The sequence below is a fragment of the Lagopus leucura genome, unplaced genomic scaffold (genome assembly GCF_019238085.1).
Source record: "Lagopus leucura isolate 7727_CA_CO unplaced genomic scaffold, USGS_WTPT01 140-20_obj-0_obj, whole genome shotgun sequence".
Classification (NCBI taxonomy): Eukaryota; Metazoa; Chordata; class Aves; order Galliformes; family Phasianidae; genus Lagopus; species Lagopus leucura.
In genome coordinates this window covers 1-24,199 of record NW_024968759.1, presented here as the reverse complement: position 1 = coordinate 24,199, position 24,199 = coordinate 1, and the positions used below count along the sequence as shown (strand labels likewise).

The following is a 24,199-nucleotide window of genomic DNA, read 5'->3' as shown; positions in this document are numbered from 1 at the left end:
GCACTGGGGCCACATCCTCCACGCAGGGAGCATCAGGACAGGGCTGCAGTGAGCCAGAGATGTCCTAATTAACCCAGCTGGGTCCTGATGGGGGTGCAGCTGATCTCACCTGTGAAAAGGGGAAAAAAGGGGGAAATACCTTTGTGCACACAGAGCCATCCTTGGGAAAGGGCGAACAAGGAGACCTCATCCCTTTCTGCCCCAGATTCCACCCCAAGCCATGAGCACATGTCCTGATGTGATGCTGAGCCATTTTCTGTCCCTGCCCCATCCCAATACATGGACCCACCCACAGAGAAAGGATGCTGAGCCCCATCCCAAACCTTCCCCCCATCCCAACTCCTTCACCAAACAGTCACCAAGAGGCAGCAAACGCCGAGTGCAAAACCATGGTCTTTTATTAGAAATCTCCTCGTATAAAAATGATCATGCTCTACACAGTCATCGAATAATTCATAAACATCCAGGCACTGAACTTTGTAATTCTGTGTGTGTGTGTGTGTTTTTGTTTTTTTTGACTGGTCGGTACATAAAGCAGACATATTTCAATCCATATGGTCATCACATACATTAAGTAACCACCTATAGAAATCAGCACTTTGAACACAGTCTAGGTTTTACTTTATTTTTATTTCATTCTCCAGTTATTTTTAATTATTTTTTTTTAATTTTATGTATTTTTTATTTCTTTTTCCTTTTTGCAACATAGAGAATTTGGTTGGAGAAGGGAGAGTGAAGGGGGACGGAGGAAGATGGGAACAAAAGAAAACGGGAGAATTTATTAAAAATAAAACAAAAGAAAGAAAACAGAAGGTTCTGCACAACCACAAACAACCTCACGAATTCCAGAACAGGGAAAATGTTGGTTTTTTTTACCAAGATACAGGAAAAAAACCCAAAGATTCACGGCAGTCTGTCCCCTCCTCCGCGCGCTCCATCCCCTCTGCTCCACTGTTCCTCCGTGGGGAGGCATGCATCGTCACGGTGGTCGGTGCTTAATTTCGATTGTTTCTTGATTTTTACTTTATTTTTTGCTGCTGTTGATCATCTTCCAATGGGAGCTCAGCCCCCAGCCCGGCCCAGAGCAGGATCCCACTGTCACCTCCCTGTCCTGCTCCCCGCTGGGCTCTGCTGTAAGCGCTGGGGTCGGCTCCCCCCGCAGCCTCCCTCTGTGCCAGGCGGTTGTGATGGCTGCAGTTAAATCGCATGGTTGCTGTAGCTGACGTAGGTCTGCTTGGTGGACAGTGCTGAAAAGAGAGACAGTGGTGAGCTGGGCAGAGGTGGTGCTATCTGCCCGACCGCCCTGCACGCCGCCCGCCCAGGAATGTGGTGGGGTCACCATCCCTGGAAGGGTTCAGAACAGTGAGGATGTGGCTCTGAGGGTTACAGTTAGTGGGCATGGTGCGGCTGGGCTGGGGTTGGACTTTTCCAATCTTAGTGATTCTGTGGTTCTTCATCCCATCCCATGACCCCGATCTGGTTGGGGAGATGCTGGTGGGGTTTGTTCGTGGATCCAACCAGTGCTGGCTTCCTGCGATGGCACAGAGCTGTGATGGAAGGGCTGAGCCCTATAGACAGACCATCCTGAAGCCCCAGGATGTGCCCCCCAGCCACATCACCTATCCTCTGCAGACAGACCTGCAGGTGCTCCATGCTCCCAGCATCTCCTCCTGCCCCGGCCCTGCTCTGCAGACGGTGAGAGAGGAGTGCACGGCAGCATGCAGCCAGCGCAGCCCCATCCCAGCCTGGGATGACTGCACCCCATATCCAGGTTTGGAGAACACCCACACAAACTCACCATCACCATCCCAAAGCCACCAGCCCTCAGCATGGAGACAAACACAGCAGGGAGCAATGGCTACAAAGCCGCACATGTCCCAGATGCACTGGACAAGCTGCAGCCAAGCCCAGAGCCAGGAAAATGCCACCGAATAAGAAATTGTCCAGCTCTCTGCAAGGCTGTGCAGCTGTCCTTGGGCTGCAACCACAGACCAGGGAGAGCTGTGGGCAGCGATTCACAGCTTTTGGCTCTTCTTGGTGCTGCAGCCAGGCACAATGCTCTGCAGAACCCACTCCACAGCATCCCCACGGATGACAGCAGACACCTTCATCCAAGGACACAGGGAATGCCAGGGCCCTACAAGCAGTACAGAGGTGTCCTTTACGCAACCCACGGGCTCTGCCATCCACACAGGACACCTGCATGCCCACTCTATGCTGTCCCTTTGTCTCAGTGCCTCGCTGACAAATGAACCTCACTGCGGATTTTCGACTGGTATTCCCAGATAACAATTAGATAGGCCATAAGAAATTAGAGCTGACAGAGCTATTTGTTAACTGCAGTGTTTTCATAGCCAATCTGCCCATATCAAAGCCCTTTGAATTATTCATTCTGTTGTTTATTTAAGGATGCGTGACCTGCTGGTGACAGAGCAAAGAACAGCCCCTCTGCCTGGCACTGACAGCCCCTCAGTGCCTCCTGCACCAGCAGCAGTGTCATGCCAGGCTTGCTGCTCTCTGCTGCACACCCAGCTCCCCAATTCCCTATGCACAACACATCGGAGCTGGAGATGCAGCAGACAGGAGCTCAGCTTCCTGCTTCCAGCACATCTCAGCCTTGGAGGCTGCTGCTCTGAGTCCCGCGGGGAGAAGGATGTTCAGCACAGCAACAGAGAGCACATGGGAATGATGTGGGGTTGGATTGTGGATGAGATGCTCTTGGCTGGAGGGAGGTGATGCGCTGATGCTCCTACAGCACCACTGACAGCAATGTCATGGGGAGCCTGGCTCCCCAGATGGGGGCTGCTCTGCTCCCAGTGAGCCCACAGATCCCCACAGACAAAAGGGAATGGGAGGGGAACCCTCACCCACTGCTACGCTGGGGTGGGACCACAGACCACAAGGAGCTGTGACAGCATCTGACAAAAGCAACTTCCAACATGGAGGGAAAAGGGCTCTGACCACATAGCTGCCTTCCACAGCTCACGCTGGTAGATGAAAAGAGTGGATTAAGCAGAGAAACTGCCCTTGGAGACACATAGAGGGCTACAGCCAAGAAGAGCCATTGCACAGGAAGATGTGAACACATGGCTTATACGGATGATGCCAAGGGATATGAAATAGCTCAGACTGGGAAGGGAGTGAGAGCCGGATTACAAAGGAAATCATGGCTATCTGTGGAATAGCAGTTTGGACTCCATCCCACTGATGCTGGAATCCAGAAACTGTGGTGGTGCACGAGGAATGCTAGTATTTCTATGGGGGGTTTCTCAGATTTAGCCCAAATAAGATTTCTCTTCTCAAAGCACCTCAACAGGATTGGCTCCAACCATTTATTCCTCCTGCAAGGCTCTATTTTTGGAAACCCAAATGCAGAACAGTCACACGTTCCCTTTCTAGGGATTTCCCAGGCTTCTTTCTCCACATCAGAGCTGTGTCCCCAGGACAGCCTCAGCCCCATCTGGGTTCTGGGGGCACCCATCTTCCCACCAGACCCTATTATGGATTTCCTATTAGATTCTAACAGCCTTCCTATTAGGATCCTTTCCCAGATGCTCATTGCAAGCGCACAGATTTCAGCAAGCCCTGGTGTCTCATGTAGCAGTGGCAGCATATTTCCCATCCCAGCCACCCACCAGCATTTCCCATGGGATAATGCACATGGGTTTGCAGAGGGGATGGAGGGAGTGGGCAAGATAAGTCCTATCTTATCCATGTGGCTACAGTGATGAAAAATTGTGTTTTTAGAGTGGGAATAAACAAATGGAGAGGGAATCTGCTCTGCCAACAGGCAGGAGATGATGTTCTCTCCCATTACAGATAACCAGAGCACACCTCTTGCCTGCACTCACGCAGTGCAGCGTAGCATGGCTGCAGCCTGCCAGCTGCCCCACCACCACGAGCCACATTACCTTGTGTTTCCAGGTTTTCACACAGCTCTGATTTGGCCTCTCCATTGGGACGGAAGCCTCCTTTCTGAGAGAACTTGTTGGACATGGTGGCCGCCGTCACCACCGCCTTCAGGCTCCGCTTGCGCTTGGGGACATTCTGCTCCGGGTGGAAGAGGATGATGTACACCTTGGGCATGTAGAGCATGCCCAGGGACACTGAGGCACTCAGACTCACCGAGATGGTGAGCGTCGTGGTCTGGATGTACATCTGCAAGACACAAAGGGATGAGCTCAGTCCAACATGGCTCACCGGGATGCGGAGTGAAATGGGTGGCGCTGGTGCCATGGTGATGGGCACAGGGAGGACACTTCATCCCTAGGGCCTGGAGCACCTACAGCCCCACCACCTCCCACCAGGTAATCCCCACTCCCCAGCTGGTTCGTGGGCCGTTGTCATGTAAGTCACATATTACACACCGACGTTGCCTTTCTGCAGTCAAAACTAATTTCACGCTCACTGTCCAGGACTAACAGTGACAGATGTTTTGCAAAATGAAAGCCCATTAATCTGACTGTAGAATAATCCATTTTTCTATGGAAAGTGTTTGGCAGTCTCCTCACAAGCCAGGGGCATCTGAAGCAGGCAGCGACGAGAGGCAAAAGGATCCTTTCCCTCCTCCCATCCCCACCTCTCACCCATCCCTTCTCCATCAGCATCCCCTCCTATGCTGCATGGCTCACGCCTGGGTCTCCCCTGGCTGAGCAGGGAGTGAGCTCCAGGTCTTCACGTGCTTTGTGCACACACTGTTTGTTTTACTCCAGCTGTGCACAGATGTTGGGGCTGCTTTGCAGATCACTAAACAAGGAGGTTTAATGCACTTTCTGAACCTTATCCTAGAGCTGTCTGGTGCACAGGGTTTCTTCTGCTGCTGTTTCATGAGATCTGGGGGGCAGAGCCCAGAGGCATCCACTGGTGTGCCCCAGCTCCTGGCAGCATCTTATGGAGCCTCAGGAGCAAGAAGTTGCCTCAGTGCATGGAAGGTCTATAGTGCTCTGCAGCGATAAGGTACAGGGACACAGTTCTGTCCCATTCGTGAGAGCCAGTGGGAGGCAGCAGCTCTTGGCCAGGGCTGCCATCCCACCCCAGGACCCGCAGGATCCAGATGCAACCATGCAAAGAAACCTCTTGTTTTGTTCTCCCCTTTTAAGAGGAGCCACACAATCCCCAAAGCCTTCCAACTCAGCACAAAAGCAAAAAAAGCACCAAAGCTTGCGGTGAGTCAACTGCAAAGTTTGGTTTGTCCCCAGAATAAAACCTATTGCTGTCACATGCCAGTTTGTTTGTTCCACCTTCTCCCTATATGCACACAGAGCCAATTTAGGCAGATTTTAGAAATAAAAATGGCACTTCATCAGGAAAAGTCAAAACAGCTCTCTGTGCCAGAATATCTGCTCCTTTATTTTATTTTTTCCCCCTACTCCTGCTTCTCTTATTGGCTGAAGCTCTCCAGGTTTTCCCACAAGTGTCCTGGAACAGAACTGCCAGCAGTGAGGGCAGTGCTGGGTCAGCAGCTCCAGGACCCCAATCCCTGCCCTGGGGACCAGGGAAGCTCGATGTGACATCCCTGTATCCCACCATGGATGGCTCTGCTCTCTGGCCCACTGCTCTCCAGCAGATGCCTTTTGGAGGAGCCTCGCTTTGCAGCTCTCGTGTTACATTCCATGCTGTTGACTCCCACCTGTGCCTCAAGATTTGGAGGCATTTCGGCAATCAGGGAGCTCTGCTCTGAGCCCCTCCCAACCCCCCACAGCACTCCGGAGGTCTCACAGGAGCACCATGGCTGCCCTCCCTGAGGTGCCATTTGCTACAAACAGCCCCATTTTCAACAGCTGGTGCTGGTGTCACACCAGAGCAAGCCCCCTTTCTTGGCTCAAAGTGGAATATTTTAGCCTGGAGTCTAAAGGTAACAACAAAGCACTTCACACTGAACCTTTGGCCACACCACAACACGACCATATCATGCAATTTTGGTTCCCACTCTCTCAGTTGGGTTCCAACCCAGGGCCCTCCTTCGCCCTCCACTAAGAACATCTGAGCTGCCCCCAAAGCCCTTTGAGATGGGCATTGTGGTGGCAGAGGACACCACGCTTCCCCCTTCAGCAGCATCCCTTTCTTTACTGCCTGGATCAGAGAAACCAACCTTTTTCTGAGCCAAGATGCTGCTGCATCCAGGGACCTCATCAACCCTAAATAAGCCAGCACAGATCCCCAAACCTAGGCACCAATGACCCACGTTCAGCATCACCTGGCAATAATCACACATTGCAAGAGGCCGAGCAAGCTACGCAAGCAGCATCAATCTCAGCCCCTGCAGTGGGTGCTGGGGAAGGAAAATCCCACTTATCCCTTCCCCAGCAGCACTAAGCAAACTGCTGGACACTCCTTATTCATCCTCTCTCTCTCTTCTTCCCTTGCTGAAAGCAAATGTGATAAACAGAGCACCAGACAATGACACCGCTGTTCAGCTGCTGCCTTATCAGCGCAGGAAATTGTCTCTTTCTTTAGATCCTCTGTTCTTGCTATTTCTGTAATCCACTGGGATCGGTGGGGATAAGAGGTTCTTTTGAGCAAAGGCTTGGGGGACTTGTTGTAATAATATGCCACCTCCATGCAAAGTTGTAGGCACGAGGCAAAAAGAAATAAAAGGAAAATGGGGATTTTCATCCGCATTTGGGGTTGTGGTAGACGGGCTGCACACTGCTGGGAGGTTGCCCCACAGCATCCCAAAAACTCCAGCAAAACCCAAAAACCTGTGCTCTGCAGGGACAGTAATGGAGATGAGTCCAGGCAGCACAGGGGCAGAGGAGAGGGTGGCCCTTCCCATGGGGATCTGAAGGCACCCCACAGAGCACCCCATGCAGCGCCAACACCACTGCAGGGCAATGCTCATACAAACACCCCCAGCTTCCACCCCACCGTGCAGGCTGCACAATGACATTTTAGGACCTTTTTCTCCCTCAAACCACAAACCAAAGTGGAAACATTGAGGCCAGCAGCACCAAGCAGCACCCAACCCGATCCGTCTGACTGCTCCTCTCCCTGCAGCCACCCCGTGCCCCAGGGACGTTCCACAAAGGCACCTACAGCAGCACATCCTCATCCTGAGCCAAACCACCACCAACCCTGCTGGGACAGCTCGGCAGTGACAGGCATTGAGAAAGAGACCACATCCAAGGGGAGTTGGGAACATCACTTTTTCCACCTCTAATCAGCTTGTTAGCAGCCTAATAACAGAGGAGCCCTGCGCGTTACAAGCCCCCGAAGTGAGGCACAGCCTATTGTCGAATTGCTACTTGACAGCCAGCTTTCGGCAGCCCTAAATTATCCCATGACAAGCTGCAGTGAAGAGGTGAGCAACCTTGCGCATAATCTACAATCATTATCATTTCCATCTTTATTACCCACAGTATGCCGAGCACATTAAGGTGGCTTTAAGGGAGCTTTTGTTTTGCAATAATTTCTTAAAAAACCTGCTTTCTTGTTAGTATCTCCCCTGCCATCTCATCAAAATGGAAATGCTGCGAGAGGCTCCATTTATTTCCTTTAATTCTCCTTCACTCCTCTAGCCAGAGCAGGATGCCTTGGTAAGGGATTTTTTAGCTGAGGCAAAGCTCAAGGTGTGAGTACAAACTCGGTGCTCTGAGCAGAGCCAGCACTCCAGGACACTTGCAAAGCCCAGTGCCCACAGCAAAAGATCTGCAGCAAGCCAACTCTTGTAATACGTGCTTCCAAAATGCACTGCTTCAGCAGCTCAGCATCAATGGGGACACACTCAGGGGATAATTACCCTAATTGTGATGGATCCAGAAGGGGAATCCGAGTGGCAGTCACCCTGGGGATGTTGATGCCAGGGATTTGTAGGGAATAGCAGCAGTGAGGTTTATTTGTTGCAGGCAGCGCAGGGCTGGCAGGCGTGAGCTGCTCGCATGTAACACAAACGCGATTCCCATTCTGTCTGGCAGGCAAAGGGGATTTTTTCTCATTCATGAGATTTTTTCCTTTGTTCTCACTTGAGCATGGGTTTCATCCAGGCTGGTAGAGCACGCACTGCCCCCAGCACAGGGAGGGAGGCAGGCGGATGGGGTGGTGGGGGTTTCAGCAGACCCACTGCTCGCATTGCCCATCCTGTGCAGTGCTGCAGAGTGGCACTCAGAGCTCCAGCAGGGCCACACGTCCCATCACAGCCTGTGTGATTCACAGCCACGCTGAGGAATTTGCTGTCAGCATCGTGTTGTCAAACAAACGGGTGTTAATTAAAAGCGCAGCAAGGCGGCAATCGAGTGAGAAGGCACAAGGTGCCGTGTGCCCTGCTGAAGTGCTGAGGGGTTCTGCTCCTCCCTTCCCTCATCTCCAGCTGCTCCCAGCTCTGGGGGATTTCAGAGAGCACTGATTTGGCATAGGAGAAAAGACAGGTAGAGGTCAGGGTTGCTTTTCCTTGGTGCTAATGACGCTGGGCCTGGACCTGCCCAATCCCCAGATGCCCCATGGGCCCATCCTCCCCACCCAGCAGCAGACAGCCTCCACCATCCTTGTTCAGAGAGAAGCAATGGGGATTACAGTGTGCAGAAAAAGGGGGGGAGGGGAAATGACACAAGACAGGAAGGGAAGAATGAGGAAAATCACAAAAAACCCTCCCGAGTGAAGAAGGGGTTTCAAATCAGTGCTTCCTACTACCATATCCAAGCCAGCAAGACCACGTCCTCATGGGTCCCTTCCAACTTAAGATATTCTTATGGTTCATGAAAAAGCATCCCTCCTTGCTCAGCCCCTTCCTGGCAGCCCACAGGTCCACCAGCCACACTGCTCCCCTCCACCTCCCTTACCTTCTCTGCTGACTGCGACGTCCCAAAAAATATAGGGATGAAGGCTAACCACACAATGCAAGTAGTGTACATGGTGAACCCGATGGGTTTGGCTTCGTTAAAGGTCTCCGGGACCCCACGGGTCTTAATAGCATACACAGTGCAGGTGACCATGAGAAGCATGCTGTACCCAAGCAAACAGATGAGGGAGAGGTCCGAAATGTCACATTTGAGGATGCCCCGAGCAAAGTGGGGGTTTGTAGTCCGCTGGTCCTCGTAGTCAATGACAGAGTGGGACGGGTCCACGATGAACCAGATGCAGACGCCCACGAGCTGCAGCGAGATGAGGCTGAAGGTGATGACCAACTGGGAAGCGGGGCTGATGAACCGCGGGGCACTCACCGACTTCTTGCCCTGCTCGAAGATGCGGTAGATGCGGTTGGTTTTGGTGAGCAGCGCGGCGTAGCTGATGCTCATGCCAAGCCCGAGGAAGATGCGTCGCAAGGAGCACGTGCTCAGATCAGGCTCGGCGATCATGAGGAAGGTGGTGGCATAGCAGAGGAAGATGCCCGTCAGCAGGACATAGCTGAGCTCCCGCCCCGACGCCTTGACGATGGGCGTATCGTTGTAGCGCACGAAGGTGACCACCACGAAGAGGGTGGCGATGATGCCCACGATGGCAATGAAGACGGGTACCACAGCCCACGGGGAGCTCCACTCCAACTTGATGATGGGGATGGGCGTGCAGCTGGTGTGGTTCTCGTTGGGCCGCTCGTTGAAGTGGCACCGCTTGCAGTGGAACTCATCCAGTTGGTACTGGTAGCCATCGCAGCGCTCGCAGTGCCAGCAGCAGGGGATGCCTTTCACCAGCTTCTTTCTCTCGCCAGGCTTGCAGGGCAGGCTGCAGATGGAGCTGGGGAGCTGGCTCCCACCCCCTGGCCACAGCATGTTCTCCACCTGTGGGGCGAGATGGCACCAGGCCCACTGGTCATGTCACATCATAGGATGTTTGGGTTGGAAGGGTCCTTAAAGCCCATCTAGTTCCAACCCCTGCCATGGGCTGGTTGCCTTGCAGCAGATGAGGCTGCCCCATCCATGGCTTTGGGCACCTCCAGGGACAGAGCACCACTGCTTCTCTGGGCACCCTGTGCCAGGGTCTAACCACCTTCTGCGTAAAGAATTTCCTCCTAACATCTAACCTGAATTATCTTCTTTTCATTTAAAACCATTCCCACTTGTCCTATCACTATCAGACCATGTGAAATGTCAGTCTATCTCTTGTTCATAAGCTCCCTTTAGGTACTATGGAAAGCCACAGTGAAGTCTCCCCAGAGCCTCCCCCTCTCCAGGCTCCTTGGCCTTTTTTCATTTAAGAAGTGCTCCAGCTGATGCTTGAACCAAACACCTGCTGAAGTTCTCCAAACCACAGCTTTGGCGGCCTGACTTTGCATCCAGGTGTCCCTTGAGTCTCAGATGCTGCAAGACAATCCCCTGCCTTACCTTCAGGTGGAGGTGGTCGGTCCAGTGCCCGATGACTTTGTACTCAGGAGTGGAGTTCCTGATCTGGTATTGGTAGATGTCGTAACGTCCTGGTGCATCTCCATTCTCATTGAAGGTCACTGGAGTCCCAGCAATGCCTACAGGAGAGGGACGGCTCAGCACCCAGATCTCCCAGCAGCACAGAGTGCCATGAATGATGGCATCCAAGGGTTTGGTGTTTCACCCCAGCATGGGATCCTTGCTGCAAGCAGCCAGGACAGTGCCAGCCTGGGCTCCAGGTGAAAAAAGTGCTTAGGAAAAAAAAAGGAATGGAAGAAAAAAGGAATATAGAGAGGAGAAAAGGGAGAAGAAAAGGAGAAGAAATGAGGGAAAAGAGAGAGAAGTAGGGATGAAAAGGGAGAAAAGGAGGAAGGAATGGGGAGAAAAAGAGGAAGGAAGGGGGAGAAAAGGAGGAAGGAAGGGGAAGAAAAGGAGGAAGGAAGGGGGAGAAAAGGAGGAAGGAAACCATTCCTGAGCCTGAGCTGGTGCAAGGACCATTTGGGGAGCCACAGATCAGCCCAGCAGTCCCACCAAGAGCTGGAATTCATTGGTGGTGCCATGTAGGGAGTGCTGTTACAATGGCCATATTACCACTTCTTTTAAGAAAGAGTGAAAAATAGTTTTAATGTTAAGTCAGCTAATAAACACTAATAAAAGGAGGGAAGAGAAAAACCAAGCAAGAGGGAAAAATAAATAGGAGACACTGCAGAGGAGATCAGAGAGAGGAGATAAATAGAAACAATCAGGAGGACAAGACAGAAAATGTTTATTAAAGAGGTGGAGCAGAGGAAAAGATGCATTTCCAGAGATCTGAGGACAGACAAGGGCACAGCAGCATGATGCTGTGGGACCTCTGCCAGCAGCGATGCAAGACAGCAAGTTGTGGGTGCTGTGTCACCCATAGCAGAGGACACCCAGCAAGCAGGACTGGCTCCCCAGAGCCCCAGACCTGAGAAGTTGACGTTGCGGATGTACTTGAGCAGCTCCACGCCATCCACCGGGTCCATCCTGGGGCACAGCCCCACCTTGCCGGGGCACAGGTTCTTGTGCATGTTGTGCAGAGCGTGTCCCATGGCGTAGACGGCGTCGATGACAAACTGCACTTTGCCCTCCTGTTCGTATGAGGAGTCCTGGCCAATCCGCTCCCGGTCTGCAGACACACAAAAGCAGTGCTGCTTATGGGGCACGCAGCTGAGAGCCCACATCCCTGGGCAGGACACAGGGCTGAGCTGTGTTTTGCATCCCATCCTCACCCTCTCCACCATTGGCACCAAGGGGCCATCCAGGCGCCCTCCATCAACACTGCTCGTCCTCTGTCACATTCCCAGTCCCCCCGTCTCCCTGTGCCCCCCGTGTTCCCCCCAGCAGCCCCACTCCTTCCTGACACTGCAGCCTCCCCTGCCAGCCCCGTTTGCAGGATGCTGCAAGGACCCACTAATTGCCAGCAACAGCTGCCTGCCTCTCCTGTCATAACCACCCTTAATAGGACTGGAAACATGTTCATCATTTAACAGAAGACATCGATCGATGTAACATGCTGTTAATTACAGCTAAGAAAGCATCTCCCGCGAGGTGATGCTGCACCAGGGAGCCCTGACCCCAGGCAGATGGAAGGAGAGCTTCCCTGCCAGCAAAAGGCACAGTCCTCATCCTCCAAAGAGGCACAAGCATTCCATCCGAGGGCACCCAGAACTCATCCTGGTTCCACAAAGTGGAAAGGATGATATTCCCACGTCCCCATGCTGGGATGGGAACGAACCACCCCAGACATGAAGGTGCAGCTGACAGCACACTGAGGCAAATTGATAGCGAACTGACCAACAAGAAAATATGATATCAAGGAGAGGGATTTATAGCCCATGCTTCAAAGTTATAAAAATGCTTTTGGACTTTGTGGGGATTACTCATGCGAAACCCGTCAAGTTATCCTTTCTTCCACGTTATTGACAGGGGCTATTAATCTTCTCACTCAACGTAGGGCCTCTCCCCACATTCATCTCAGCACACAGACAAGCCACTCTATCTTGTCAAGATAATTACCCATTAAAGCAAGGCTGTAGCAGACTGCATGCAGGCGCTGAGCCCCTGGGGGTGTCCCAGCCCCAATGGTGCCCCCGAGCGCCCACCCACCACAATGGTAATGGGGCTGATGCTGAAGGAGACGATGTGGAGCAGGACGCTGAGGTTCATGATGCCGCGCTCCCGATGCGGAGACAATAAATCTCCGTGAATCTCTCTGTCGATCGGGGCTGCAAAAGCGATGTGACCTCGCTGATTATAACAGCAGGGTCGTGCATTGTTCTAAAGGGCTGATAATTAATTTTCAAGTGCATGAGGGGCCTCAGCGGGCACCTCTCCAAGGGCCATTCTCCTCCAGCAGAGGATGATTTCAGATCAACAGTAATTCTGAGTACATCAACTGACACCAGCATTCGGTAGGAGCAAAACAAACTCACACCCTTGGGCTTCATGAGCCCACCAGTTTGGAGAAGCTGTGGGGTTTAAGGAAAGCAGAGTCCATCTCTGTCATCAGTCCATCTCTGCCCCATTTGCAGGAGCATTTTGTCATCTCATTGAAAACAAACAGGGCAAATCCTGCCCCGCTGCTCCTGTTGGGGCTGTGCTGGAGAACAGCCATTGGTTGCCACAAAAAAGCAGTGCCATACTGGGGACAGACTGGAGAGGAACAAAACTGGGAGAAGAACTGGAGGACTGGTAGGTTGTCCTGCTTGGTGGCGGGCACCTTGCAGCCTGGTTTGGGGATGCAAAAGCAAAGTTGCCATTTCTCTGCATGGTTTGGGCTCCTCCCACACCAGAAGCTGAAAAGTCCATACAACTCCTTCTGCAAAGCCATCCCAAACAGGTGTTTGCATCAGCCTTGCAAAGCGGAGTGCACAGCACTGCATGGGCTGGTTATTTACTTCCGGCCCTGCGTTTTTTCCCCTCTGTTCATCTGCCAAGCAAATGTTTGGGAGATAATTTATTTTTATAATTATTTATTATTATTTATTATTATATTACTATTTATTAATTATTTATAATTATTTATTAATTTTCATAATTTATTTCCCGACAAATTCAGATAATTTAAAGACAGTCCCTAGGACATTTGCCACGTCATGGTTTCAGCTGCCTTCACTAACACCTTGGCCCTGAAATATCGCTTGCTTAAATGCTACATTACTATGAAGATGAAGACATCAGTGCTTTGCAAGACCTCCTCATGCATCTCTCAGCGCTGGGCATTCCCTGATGCAATCCACAAAAGTCAGGAGCTCTCGGATACCCAAGAGTGTGGACATGAGCACGTTTTCTTGCTGTCCATCCAGCTTAGCAAACTCAGCCCACACAACAGACATTAGGCTGCTTGGAGAAGCTGCAGTTCCAAAAAGCCCTTCCAAAAGAGGCATCCCCAAATCAGATCCTTTGGGAAACACTTTCAAGGGTGAAAGTGCTCACAGCTGTGAAAGGAGATTAAAAAAAAAGAAAAAAAAAAAAGAAAAAACAGCCCCTTTGTGATCAAACTGCACAGGCAAGGCCAGGTCTGTCACCCCATGGCACCAGGCTCCGATGTCCCTCCCAAGGATGTGGGGACGTGCCCGTGTCCTCACGTCCTGCCAGCTGCAGCCTTCCAGCCACCAGGCTGTTATCTGTCTTCAGCCGGTGCCAGGCAGGCAGTAAATCTCTCCCATCTCTCAGTAAACATGTCACCTTCTTGAGCCTCCAAGCGTCACCTCGGCAGCAGCGCTGTCAGCAAGACAGATCCCCTGTTTGCCTTGTTTGCTGCACTAATCCCTACAAGCCCGTGTGAGCTAGAAGTGGCTAAAAACACCCCGTGGGGTTTAAGGAGAAGGTCAGGAGCTTGGAACAGAGCTCTGCTGGGGTCAAAGTACCCCAGGATGCTCCATTCCCTGCCTGCAGCAGCACAAGGGTGTCTGCAAGGAGACAAGGGCAAACAGCACGTTTCCTGGGGTGTTCACCTCCTACCACACTACAATCAGATGCATTTTGCTGCCGGCAGTGCCTTGTCTGGGGCGTGCTCAGGTGAGATAGGAGCTGTTTGCAAGGGAATAAGGGTGCACCGATGGCTTTGTGACTTTCACAGGACAGCAGCGCCTCTGCCAAGGTGAGAAAAAGGCAGGTGTCCGAACTCTAATGCAGAATTTAGCCCAAAATGTGGGTGATGTGGTGCCTGCAGATGATGGAGTCAAGGGAAGGGAGAAGCATACCGATTGTGAGAGGCAGCGAGCAGCCCTGGGACCAGGACCGAGCACACACAAACCAAACACATTCCATGCATTTCCTAGGTCACACACAGCACACAGGGACGGTCAAGAGCATTTCTGGAGCATCATTCCCACATGTTTTTTTTTGCTTAGTCCCAAAAGCCCGCTTAGCACCGAGCCCACCACTGGTGGAGCACCAATTGCCATGCAACTCCTTGAGCTGGGCTGGCAGCTCCTGAGCAACAAAGACATGGATGAGTTGAGAAGTCATAAAGAGAAAGCAAGCAAAACGCTTCTCATGTCCACCCTGGGCATCATCTTCACATCCCCACAGAGCCCACATGACCCTGCAGCATCCTTACTGCTGGTTAGCAAACAAGCAGTGCTCCTTACTGGTGCACTTCTTGATGCTGCTGCCCTTCTTCAGCGCGTGTCGGCTCAGCTTGCAGTGGAAGTTTTCCTCCCAAAATTCAGCAAACCAGATGTTGCGGCGGTTGTTGTCCAGTGTCCTGCTGGAGAAGTAGCGATCGAAACCTGCCCGGGGAAGAGGGGACAGAGGGGGTGAGCCCCTGGGCTGGTAGGGAGGTGCTCAACATGACCCCAAAGCCACCAAGCAGAGGGAAATGTTTTGGGAGCAATTGGGAAGAGTAAGACTGCAAGCAGTTTCGTCCCCGCGGCCACCCAAGCAAAGCAAGAAGGTGAGATGGGAAACTGGGAGCATTGCTCTGGGAAATGCAAAGCCTGCCTTAGCACAAACCTTGTGTTGATGGGATGCCATCAGGAGGGCAGCTAAGAAGGAGATGAGCAAACCATTGAGCACAGCTTCTTACCTTTGACAGACACACGCTTGGGCAGGATGGTGACAGAGCCCTCAGCCACTTCCTCCAGGTGCAGCACTGGGGAGATCTTGGAGCCCCAACTGTCTGAGCCCATCCAGATGAAATGCCCTGTCTGGTTCGCCCTCTTGGCTGCTTCCAGCACTCTTCTGCAGAGAGAAAGCAACGGGTGCTGCTCAGGATTGGGATGCAGCTCTGTGCCCATCCCAAAGAGACAGCAGCATGGCATGGGAGTGAGGCTCAGACCCTTTTGCATCTCCCATTCCCAACACTCCATCAGCACCACACACACTGGGTACATGGGAACAAACCACTGCTCCGCTCCAACACTCTCCATCCTCTCCAGCCTGGGCACAGGCTGCTTCTCCCCATTTGCATATTTGCTGACTTCCCCCTTAATTACCCAATATTAAAAAAAAATAATCAGGTTATGCTGCAGCAGGAATTAATTCAGCGGCACCGGAGAGCTTGTGTGCTCCCAGCTCTGATCAGCATGTCTGAGAACGGGAGAGAGCCATCCAGCACTGCCAGGGCCTGGATGAGGGCTGTGCCATGCCCTGGTTAAAGCCATGCGCTGCCACGTGCAAGCTGGTGTGTGAAAACCTCTCTTCACCCAATATAATCCTATTTGGATGGGTAAATGCTTGCAAACTCCAGTTAATGGGGCTTGCCATTTGCACAGCAAGGTAAATCCCCTGTTTCTCAACACACAGCCACGTAAATGTCACGTTTGCAGACATTTCTATTAAGGAAGGAAGGAAGAAACTCGGAGCACTTGCACATCTGATGTAAACTGATTTAAAATCGCAGTTTACCCACATTTACATAATGTTTGCTGATTAATAAATTAGATACTTAGGAAATCAGGGGTAGCTCCATGTGAATCACTCTGCTCCATCATCAACAAGAGTTCCATAAACACGAACAGGCTCTGAGCAAGCCGATCTAGCTGCAGATGCCCCTGTTCGTTGCAGGGGAGCTGGACCAAGTGGCCTTTAAGGGTCCCTTCCAACTCAAGCAATTCTGAGATTCTAAGAGCTGCAAGATGTCGCTGCATTTGTGGAGCTGCTCATCAGCTCCAGGCATGGCTGCAGGGCTGGTGGGCAGCGAGGAGGGGACTCCAGAATCTGCACTGGTGGGCTGAGGCTTTACAGAGCCAGCAGAATGCAGATTTCTCTCTGTTGAGCTCTGCGTTGCTGCAGTTCAATGGCAGAAAGCAGCCAGGTGGCCGGCTGGAAGTCAGCCCTGACAGATCTGTGCCACGCTGCAAGGTGCATCCCCTCCATGTTGCACACATATCTGTCCCACCCTGCAGCACATCCTCGCCCACCTCCCAGCCCCTCTGCACCTGATGTCATCCTCGTTAGCGAAGATGATGACCGCCCGTGCGTGGGAAGTCTCCAGGAGGCGGCGGATGATTTTGTCGAACTCTCCAGGCTTGGGCTCCCGTGGGATCTTGACGGATTGGGCCACGCACACACCGCCTGCAGCACAGACAGCCCAGCAGTGAGACCCTCCCAATCCCACCCCATGTTTACAGCCCCATCCCACAGCCCTGCGACGCACAGACGTGGGACTCCGCAGCCCACCTGCACCACAGCCAGGGGCTCCTCCCTGTGCCATCCCCCGTGGTCCCATGCGCTGACCCAGCTGCGCCAACAGAAGCTGATGTTCCCCAAACCCACCCAGAGCCACCCCACGGGGGGTCCCACATTTGGAGGCTGTCCCGCAGTGGCTGCACCAAGCCTGGGGATCAGCATGGGAGCACAGTACACACCATGGGGGACACGCACACGAGGCCTCCCCAGTACCTTTCCTCTCCTCTGCAGCCTTCAGTGCATCCTTTCCTCTCATCCAGCATCTCAGCAGCTCACCCCTGCTTCCCACCCACCATTTCAATCCACACCACATCACACCCCATCCCCAATGGGCACGAACTCCCTATCCAGAGGCTCAGGATTTTCAAACTGCCACCGTTCCCATGCAGAGCCATCACTTCAAGCACCAGTGCTGGCTTTTTGCAAAGGGCTCTACTCATCCAGTGGTCAAATACAGGACTTAGGAAGAGTCATTAATGGGACACAGCCCTGGCAGAGCCCTTTGGCTCTGGATTAGCAGCACAACCACGCAAAGGGATTCATTCCCTTCCCTGCAGCCTCACTCCATACCCAGACACCCCCAGGTTCCTCCTTCTGGGCTGGGGAGATTCTCCTAAGCCAATCACCCAGCCAGCCATGGGGCATGTGCAGAAGCAGCTAATTAAAATTAAAATTAAAAGAGACAAGGAGAAGCTGGCAGCTGGACGCATCCCTGCATGTAGCTGCTGGGTTCCCAGCTCCAAAAAGCCAAGGCCCTCCTGCTCCAGCATTACCACAGATGCCAATAAAGGGAGAGAGATGAGAGAGAAAATTAAAGATTGCAGGACCTTCAGGATGTAATTGATGGTGTCGATTTGCATAGCAAATGACACAGCTGATATTCACCTGCCACTAGAAGATCCCTGCTCAAGCAAAGGTCAGAGCAATTAGCAGAGGGTTGAGATTCCCCAGATTACAGCACTGGGGAGGGGTAGGAGGAGGACAGGAGCCACTGGGATGGGAGGATTCAGTCCCTCCAGCAAAATGATGTCCTTTGCAGCCCACTGGCGGAGAGGGGCTGATCCCGTTGGGCCTGGAGCTCTGCTCACTGCATTCCCAATGCACCCAAACCGCTGAGACGTTTCATTTTTATTCTTTTTCCCTCCAGTAAGAAGAAACTGGGCCAATTTGCTGCTTGTTTCCCATCTGGGGAACCAGATGGATGGAGAGGAGGGAGTTGGATAAACAGATTCCCGGACAGCTCGGCGGGCAGCAGCCGGCAGTGCCAGCGGGACAGACACATCGCTGCCCGGGGATGGTGGCTGTGCCTATGGAGCCAGTGCAGCTTAATTACAGTTTCCATAGCAATAGAAGAAGAAATTCCAACCAAAGCAGTAGTTTGCAAACACCAGAGCCTTCCAAGAGCCCGGTGCGGTCAAGCGGGAGTGCACACACTTGTGTGACAGTGCTGAGGCCAGCACAGCACTGTGACGCTGCGATGCTCCCAGCAGTGCATCCTGCTCCAGGCTCGCACAGCGCTGCATGCTCCTGCACACAGGTGGGCAGCACAGGGACACGAGGGTCCAAGTGTGCACTCAGCATCTGCAGCACCAACCTCTTCCCAGCGCGCTGCAGCAAATCCAGCTTTGGGATTTCCCCAGGGCAGCAGAGAGGGGTCTGCGTTAGGTTCTTCCCATGCATTCATTCTTCATTTATCTGCTTTGAGCAACACCAATGCCCAGAAAAATAAGGGGACAAACGTTGCCACCAGCAAGGGCTTGCTGCTTGCATGCATGGGATGAGGAGGTGGCACAAGAGATGGGCCCATAAATAAATAGGAAAGGAGAAGAAATCAATGGCAATTCAGAAGTGGCTGAGTTACGCAGCAGCTCCGTTAAATCACACTAACGAGGAAGGTAACAAAAAAAGGATACGGGCAATTAGGGCATAATGAGGAATTTATTACTGCAGCGGCTGGAGAGTGCAGGGCACGGGAGCGGGATGCAGCCAGGACAGCAGGTGGGAAAAGCAAGGAGGGAACTCTAGCAAGGCTGGAAAACTGCCCTAAGGACAGACAGCCGTGTCTGCAACCGCTTCCAGTTTATTAAAGCTAATTGGGGCTCTCTGTACTCCAAAATAGCAACACAGAAGTGGCCCAGGTGAAAGCCCCAGAGTCCTCCTCCACCCATTATGCAAACGCTGGCAACACAAATTACGTATTTTTTTTCTCTTTAATTAATGGTCTGGAAAAAGAGGCCAATGGCAGTGGGGGAGGCTGGGGCAGGGCAGAGCGGTGAGCATCTCAGTGCTCCAGCAGCCCCAGCTTTTAGTGCCTGCATTATTCATAGCACACACACACACACACCTCCCTCCTGCTCTGCTGTAGGGAGGGGATTTGCCACGATGCTCCTGCTGTCTCCATGCAAAAATCCATTTAGTCAAAACACTCCTTTATGGCAAAGGAGCAGGGGAGGAGACGGTGATGGCGATGCAGTGGCTGCTCTCCCTCCTCCAGCAGCGCAGTGTTGCGCCCTGCCTGTGGGGCCCTATGGCTGGGGAGGGGGCAGGAGCTGAGCTCTGGCAACACCTCTCCTCCCCCAGTTTTGAGGGAGAGCCAAAGAGGAGCAGGAGACTGGAGAAGCGCCCACAAGCAGCTGGGAGATACCCGATGTGAGGATGCTCGACTGCAATACTGCATCCTGTCATTGCTGACGTGCGGCACCAAAGGGTGCAGAGCATTTGCAGCAAGAAGCCTCCAACATGCAGCACGGGTCCAGCTGCACAGTTGCCATGGGCTGGGCCAGCACTCCTGCACCCAGAGCTGCAGCTCCCAGCTGGGACAGTGCAGACCCACAGCATCAGAGGGGGAAATACTCAGCAAAACACTCAGCACGTGGCCATGTCCCCCTTCCCACGGGGTCACCTCCCAGCATCCATTGGCCTCTCTCCCGGGTACTCTCCTCATTACAGTGGGGTTAACACGTGTTGTCAAACACAGGTCAGGGTTTAATCTCTACCATTAAGGGCTCGGTGGGAGCACAGCTGCTCCAGGAAGCGCAGCGCTCAAGTGCCCTCTTGATTGCAGGTAGATAATAAGCTTTTGCTGTCGCTAACATACACCATCAATCAGGGAGCGCTTTGCTCGGGCTCCCTGCAGAGCTGCAAAGCACTGTGCAAACGCATTGGGTTGGAGAAATGCGGGGGCTGACTCAGCTGTGCTGCAAACAGAGGTGTGTGGGGACCCCTCCGGGCTGGGAGCGCTCCCAGGGCACTGCGGGGGCATCAGAGCGCACACAGCATGGCTGTGGGGGTATGTTGTAAATGGCTTGGCATGAGGAGCAGCAGCCCCGTGCTTGTTTGGCACAGGGATGTGCAGGGAAATTGCAAACCCATAGCCAAGCTGGGGCAGGAGGCCAAAGCGGGGCACCTCTGGCTGCTCCATCTCCCAGTAGCCCAAGTTGCCACCGGGTCACTCACTGCCACCACTCTCTTGGCGTGGACCAACAGGGACCACCCACCTCCCACACAGCCATTTCCCACATCCCTTTCCTAAAGGAGGCCAATTAGACAAGGTCTCCAGGCCCAGAGGTTTAATTGGCAAGTCGGTTGCTGCAGCAGCTGCCCTTGTGTTCATTGTTCACATCACTTCCAAGCCTCCAGGAGCTGATGTGTTGGAGGAGCTGTTAGGGGCACAGCTCACTCTCTCATAGAGGCAAAGCTCCTGGCAGTGAGGACAGCTTTGGGCATGCAGGATGAGACACCCCACTCCTCACTGCAGCAGCTCTAATCACTCACTACTGCACAGCCTCATCGAGAGCAATGCCCAGAGGGGACTGTGTTACCCCACAGCTCCCAGTCCCACTACTGCCAAAGCACCTTCTCTAGCTTCGTCATGGGCAGAGCTGGGGACACTGTCCCACTTTGTCACCCCAAACCAGCCCTGATGCATCCCCACATGCAGCAAATCTCAATGCACGTCACTGCAAGACAGGCATCTCTGCCCATTCCTCCTGGGGATGGAAAGCAGGGGGCAGAGGCAGCTCTCCCAGCCCAGTCCCACCAGACCAGTGGAATCCCAGACCCCTCAAATGCTCTACATCACATTGAGCCTCCATCACAGGAGGCTGCTGGCACTCACTGCCTGCCTTGGCCTTGGAATGCGTTCAATTGCCGCTCTTCAGTGCTTTGAAATCTCATCAGACGTTATGGATCTGAGCAATTTGTGTTTGCTTTTCAACCGCCCGCGTTGCTGGGGCTAAATCAGTAATTAATAAATTTGCAGCGGGGAAAAGAATGGGAAAAAAGCAACTCTTCCCTTCGCACCAGCCTGGACCCAGGGATGCTGCACAGTGTTGGCACTGTGGGGTTCAGTGCTTCTGGGCAGTAAGACAGAGCACAGCCTCAAAGCCTGGGGTTACTGATGGGTACCATCCCCACAAAAGGACCACCTGTAACACACACCCTGCTCTGCTCCTCCCCTCATGGTCCCCCTGAGACCACATTGAGGACAATGTCCCACCACGTGTCACCCCATTGGAAATGGGACAGGAGCCAGCGTGTGCTAGAAATATTAACAAGCCATGTGGGCTGCCTGCAAAGCCCAGAGCCAGCTGCCAGCCAGCGCCCACCTCGACCACAGCTATCAGCTCCTCTTTGTCCTGCTGCTCTCCTTCCCCTGCTTTCCAGCTCACAAAGGAATTACAGCCAGATGTGTAACCAGGAACACAGCAAAGATACAAGGTCAGCCTCATGTACAGGCAGATTGCAGGCACACACACTACCCAAGCCCTGGGTCTGAAGGGAGCTGGGGGACATCGGGGGGTTTTGGCACCCACCAGCAAACAGCTTGAGGACAGCAAGGTTACTTTAGGTGGAGAAACTGAGGCAGGAGGCCATTCAGAGCAGTCTCCTGTCTGCACTGTAACACACAACATTGGCTTGAATAGAAAGAAAAGAGAAAGAAGAAGGGGAGGGAACAGGGAAAAAAAAGCCCAGGAAATACTGCAAGAGCCTGCAAGAATTTGGAAACACAGAGCAGTGATGGCATTAGAGCCTTGGTGTCACAAGCATGCTCCCAGGGCCTGTGGAGCTCCCTGTCCCCATCCCACCCCTTTGTGTCTGCAGCAGGAGGATGCTGGGACCTGACCGTGAGCAGGGCTCTGCCCACAGGCATCCAATGGGCTGTGCTGCTGGATGGGTACAGCCCGCATTTTGGTCCCTGGGTAGAAGATGATCAGAGATGCACGGGCATCCCACCCACAGGGCACAGCACAGGGAGCTGCCCAGAGTCAGCAGATACCCATGGTGAGCCTTGTGCACCAAACCCATTGCCAGTGGTACCCGGTGTCTGCTTGCACCCTAAGATTTGGGAGCAGCCCACGTTTGGCGTTGCCCAAACTGTGAGTGTCAGAGCCCCTTTTGGGGGTGACATTCTGATGCATCAGCCAAAAGTAATGAGCCCAGCGCAGAGCAGAACGACAGCCATGGATGTCACATGGTAATGAACAAATGCATCACAAATATGTATCAGGCTCTTAACTAAAAATATAGGAAACTCAGCGAAGGATAAAACAAGAGAGGGGGGAAATGACAGTGTGAAATTGATCCAGGCACGCGACTGAGGAGCCTTGCATTTGCCTAGAAATATTGCCCTCTTCACAAAGCAGAGCGCGGCACATTATGACGCGTGGCACAACACGCTGTGCACCAACCAGTCCCATTACATAAGCATAAATCTCATCCTTCATCTCCAAGATCTCGAGCGACACTGGAGGTGTCAGCACACAGAGCCCGGGGACGGCAGGCAGCTCCATCCCCTCGAAGTGACACCGTGGGTTGGGACAGCCCACTGCTGGCCTTGGGGCCAACCTCGATGCAAACACTCGTAACACCCACTGTCTTTGCAGGGCGCTCTGGTGGAATAAGAGAATGCGTTTCAAATGCCGAAAAGTGCCTGAATGAAACACAGCCTTTGCAACGCCAGCACCTGAAAAACCTCCACGCTGATGAATGACGGCCGTCCAGCCATCGGTGCAGCCCCCGGGGGCCTAGGAGTAATTGCAGTATATAAAACCTAATGGCTCTGCAGGGTCAGGCTGCAGCCCGCAGCTGCAGGGCGGTTCTCTGTGGGTCACTCAGCAGCACACATTGCCCTGGGGTGAATTCCTTCCTTCCCAACCCACTGGTGAGGGGTTGGTTTGTGCCGTGACCGCGGCGCCGCAGCGGGTTTAGCACGAGGATTCGCTCGCAATCGAAACTGAAGGTCAAGTTGCTAATGCATCAGAAAGCAAACAGCTTGAATGCTAACTGCTAACTACAGCAATGAGCATTATTGCCTGATGGAAATAAAAACCGACTCGGAACGCTCAGGCTTGGCATGAGAAATGAAGCGCGGCGGCGTTCTGGAGGAGCACGCAGAGGGGGGCGACGGGGGCTGTGGGGAGGCACTGCTGCGTCCCCAGGCGTTGCACCCCGCAGTCCTGCTGCGTGACATACGGCGGCCAGGGCCGGATCCTCAGCCCTGCAGCAGCCCTGCTACATCACCCTGCCAGTCTGCAGACACCTTAAAGCAGAAATAAATTGTCGGCTGCTTTATGGTGCTGGAGGAGTGCAAATGAGAGCCAGACATAGAAGAACAGGCTGTAAAAGGAGAGGAAGGATCCTTCGCCCGCTCCCAGTGCTGGTGTAATGGCATTTGGTGACAGCAGAGCCATCTGAATTTATAGGGGACACAGAGGCACAACCTGGCTCTTCTTCAAACGTTGCAGTGGGCAACAGAGAGCACGAGGCTGGAGGAGTTTGCAAATTAATAAAGTGAAGAGGAAGGGGAAGGGAAAAGTGAAGAGGAAGGGGAAGGGGACAGAGAAGAAGAAAAAGGAAAAGGGAAAGGAGAAAGGAAAAGTGAAAAGGACAAAAGGAAGAGTGAAAGAGAAATGGAAAAAGGAAAAGAGAAAGGGAAAGGGGGAGGGGAAGGGGGAAGGGGGGAAGAGAAGGGGGAGGGAAGGAGAAAGGGGAAGAGGGAAAAGGAAAAGGGGAAAGGGGAAAGGAAAGAGAAAAGGAAAAAGGAAAAGGGAAAAAGAAAGAGAAATGGAAAAGTGGAGGGGAATGGGAAGAAGGAGAAGGGAAAGGGGAAAGGGAGAGGGAAAAGGAGAGGAGAAGGGAGTGCGGGATGGAGAGGGGGAGGGGGAGGGAGAGGGGAAGGGAAAGAAAAGGGAAAGGGGAAAGAGAAAAAGAAAAAGGAAAGGGGAAAGAGAAATGCAAAAGGGGAA

The 24,199-nt window shown here is 53.0% G+C and overlaps 1 protein-coding gene across 1 annotated transcript; it reads right to left on the bottom strand.

Annotated features, from left to right (window-relative positions):
* Positions 1 to 397: 397 nt before the first annotated feature.
* LOC122193835 (metabotropic glutamate receptor 4) lies at positions 398 to 16,836 on the bottom strand. Its single transcript, XM_042894719.1, has 8 exons — positions 16,703 to 16,836; positions 15,349 to 15,503; positions 14,912 to 15,052; positions 11,242 to 11,442; positions 10,254 to 10,390; positions 8,775 to 9,710; positions 3,912 to 4,158; positions 398 to 1,247 (listed from the first exon to the last, which is right to left on the bottom strand). Exons 2-8 carry the CDS (start codon positions 15,449 to 15,451, stop codon positions 1,198 to 1,200), a joined length of 1,815 nt encoding a protein of 604 aa, XP_042750653.1. The 5' UTR covers positions 15,452 to 15,503; positions 16,703 to 16,836; the 3' UTR covers positions 398 to 1,197.
* Positions 16,837 to 24,199: the final 7,363 nt, after the last annotated feature.

Coding starts and splice junctions, on each gene's coding strand:
- LOC122193835 (XM_042894719.1), bottom strand. CDS start 15,451: ATGGGCTCAGACAGTTGGGGCTCCAAGATCTCCCCAGTGCTGCACCTG. Junction 15,053..15,348: donor CAAGCGTGTGTCTGTCAAAG/GTAAGAAGCTGT, acceptor TTCCCCGGGCAG/GTTTCGATCGCTACTTCTCC. Junction 1,248..3,911: donor TGAAAACCTGGAAACACAAG/GTAATGTGGCTC, acceptor CTCTCTTTTCAG/CACTGTCCACCAAGCAGACC.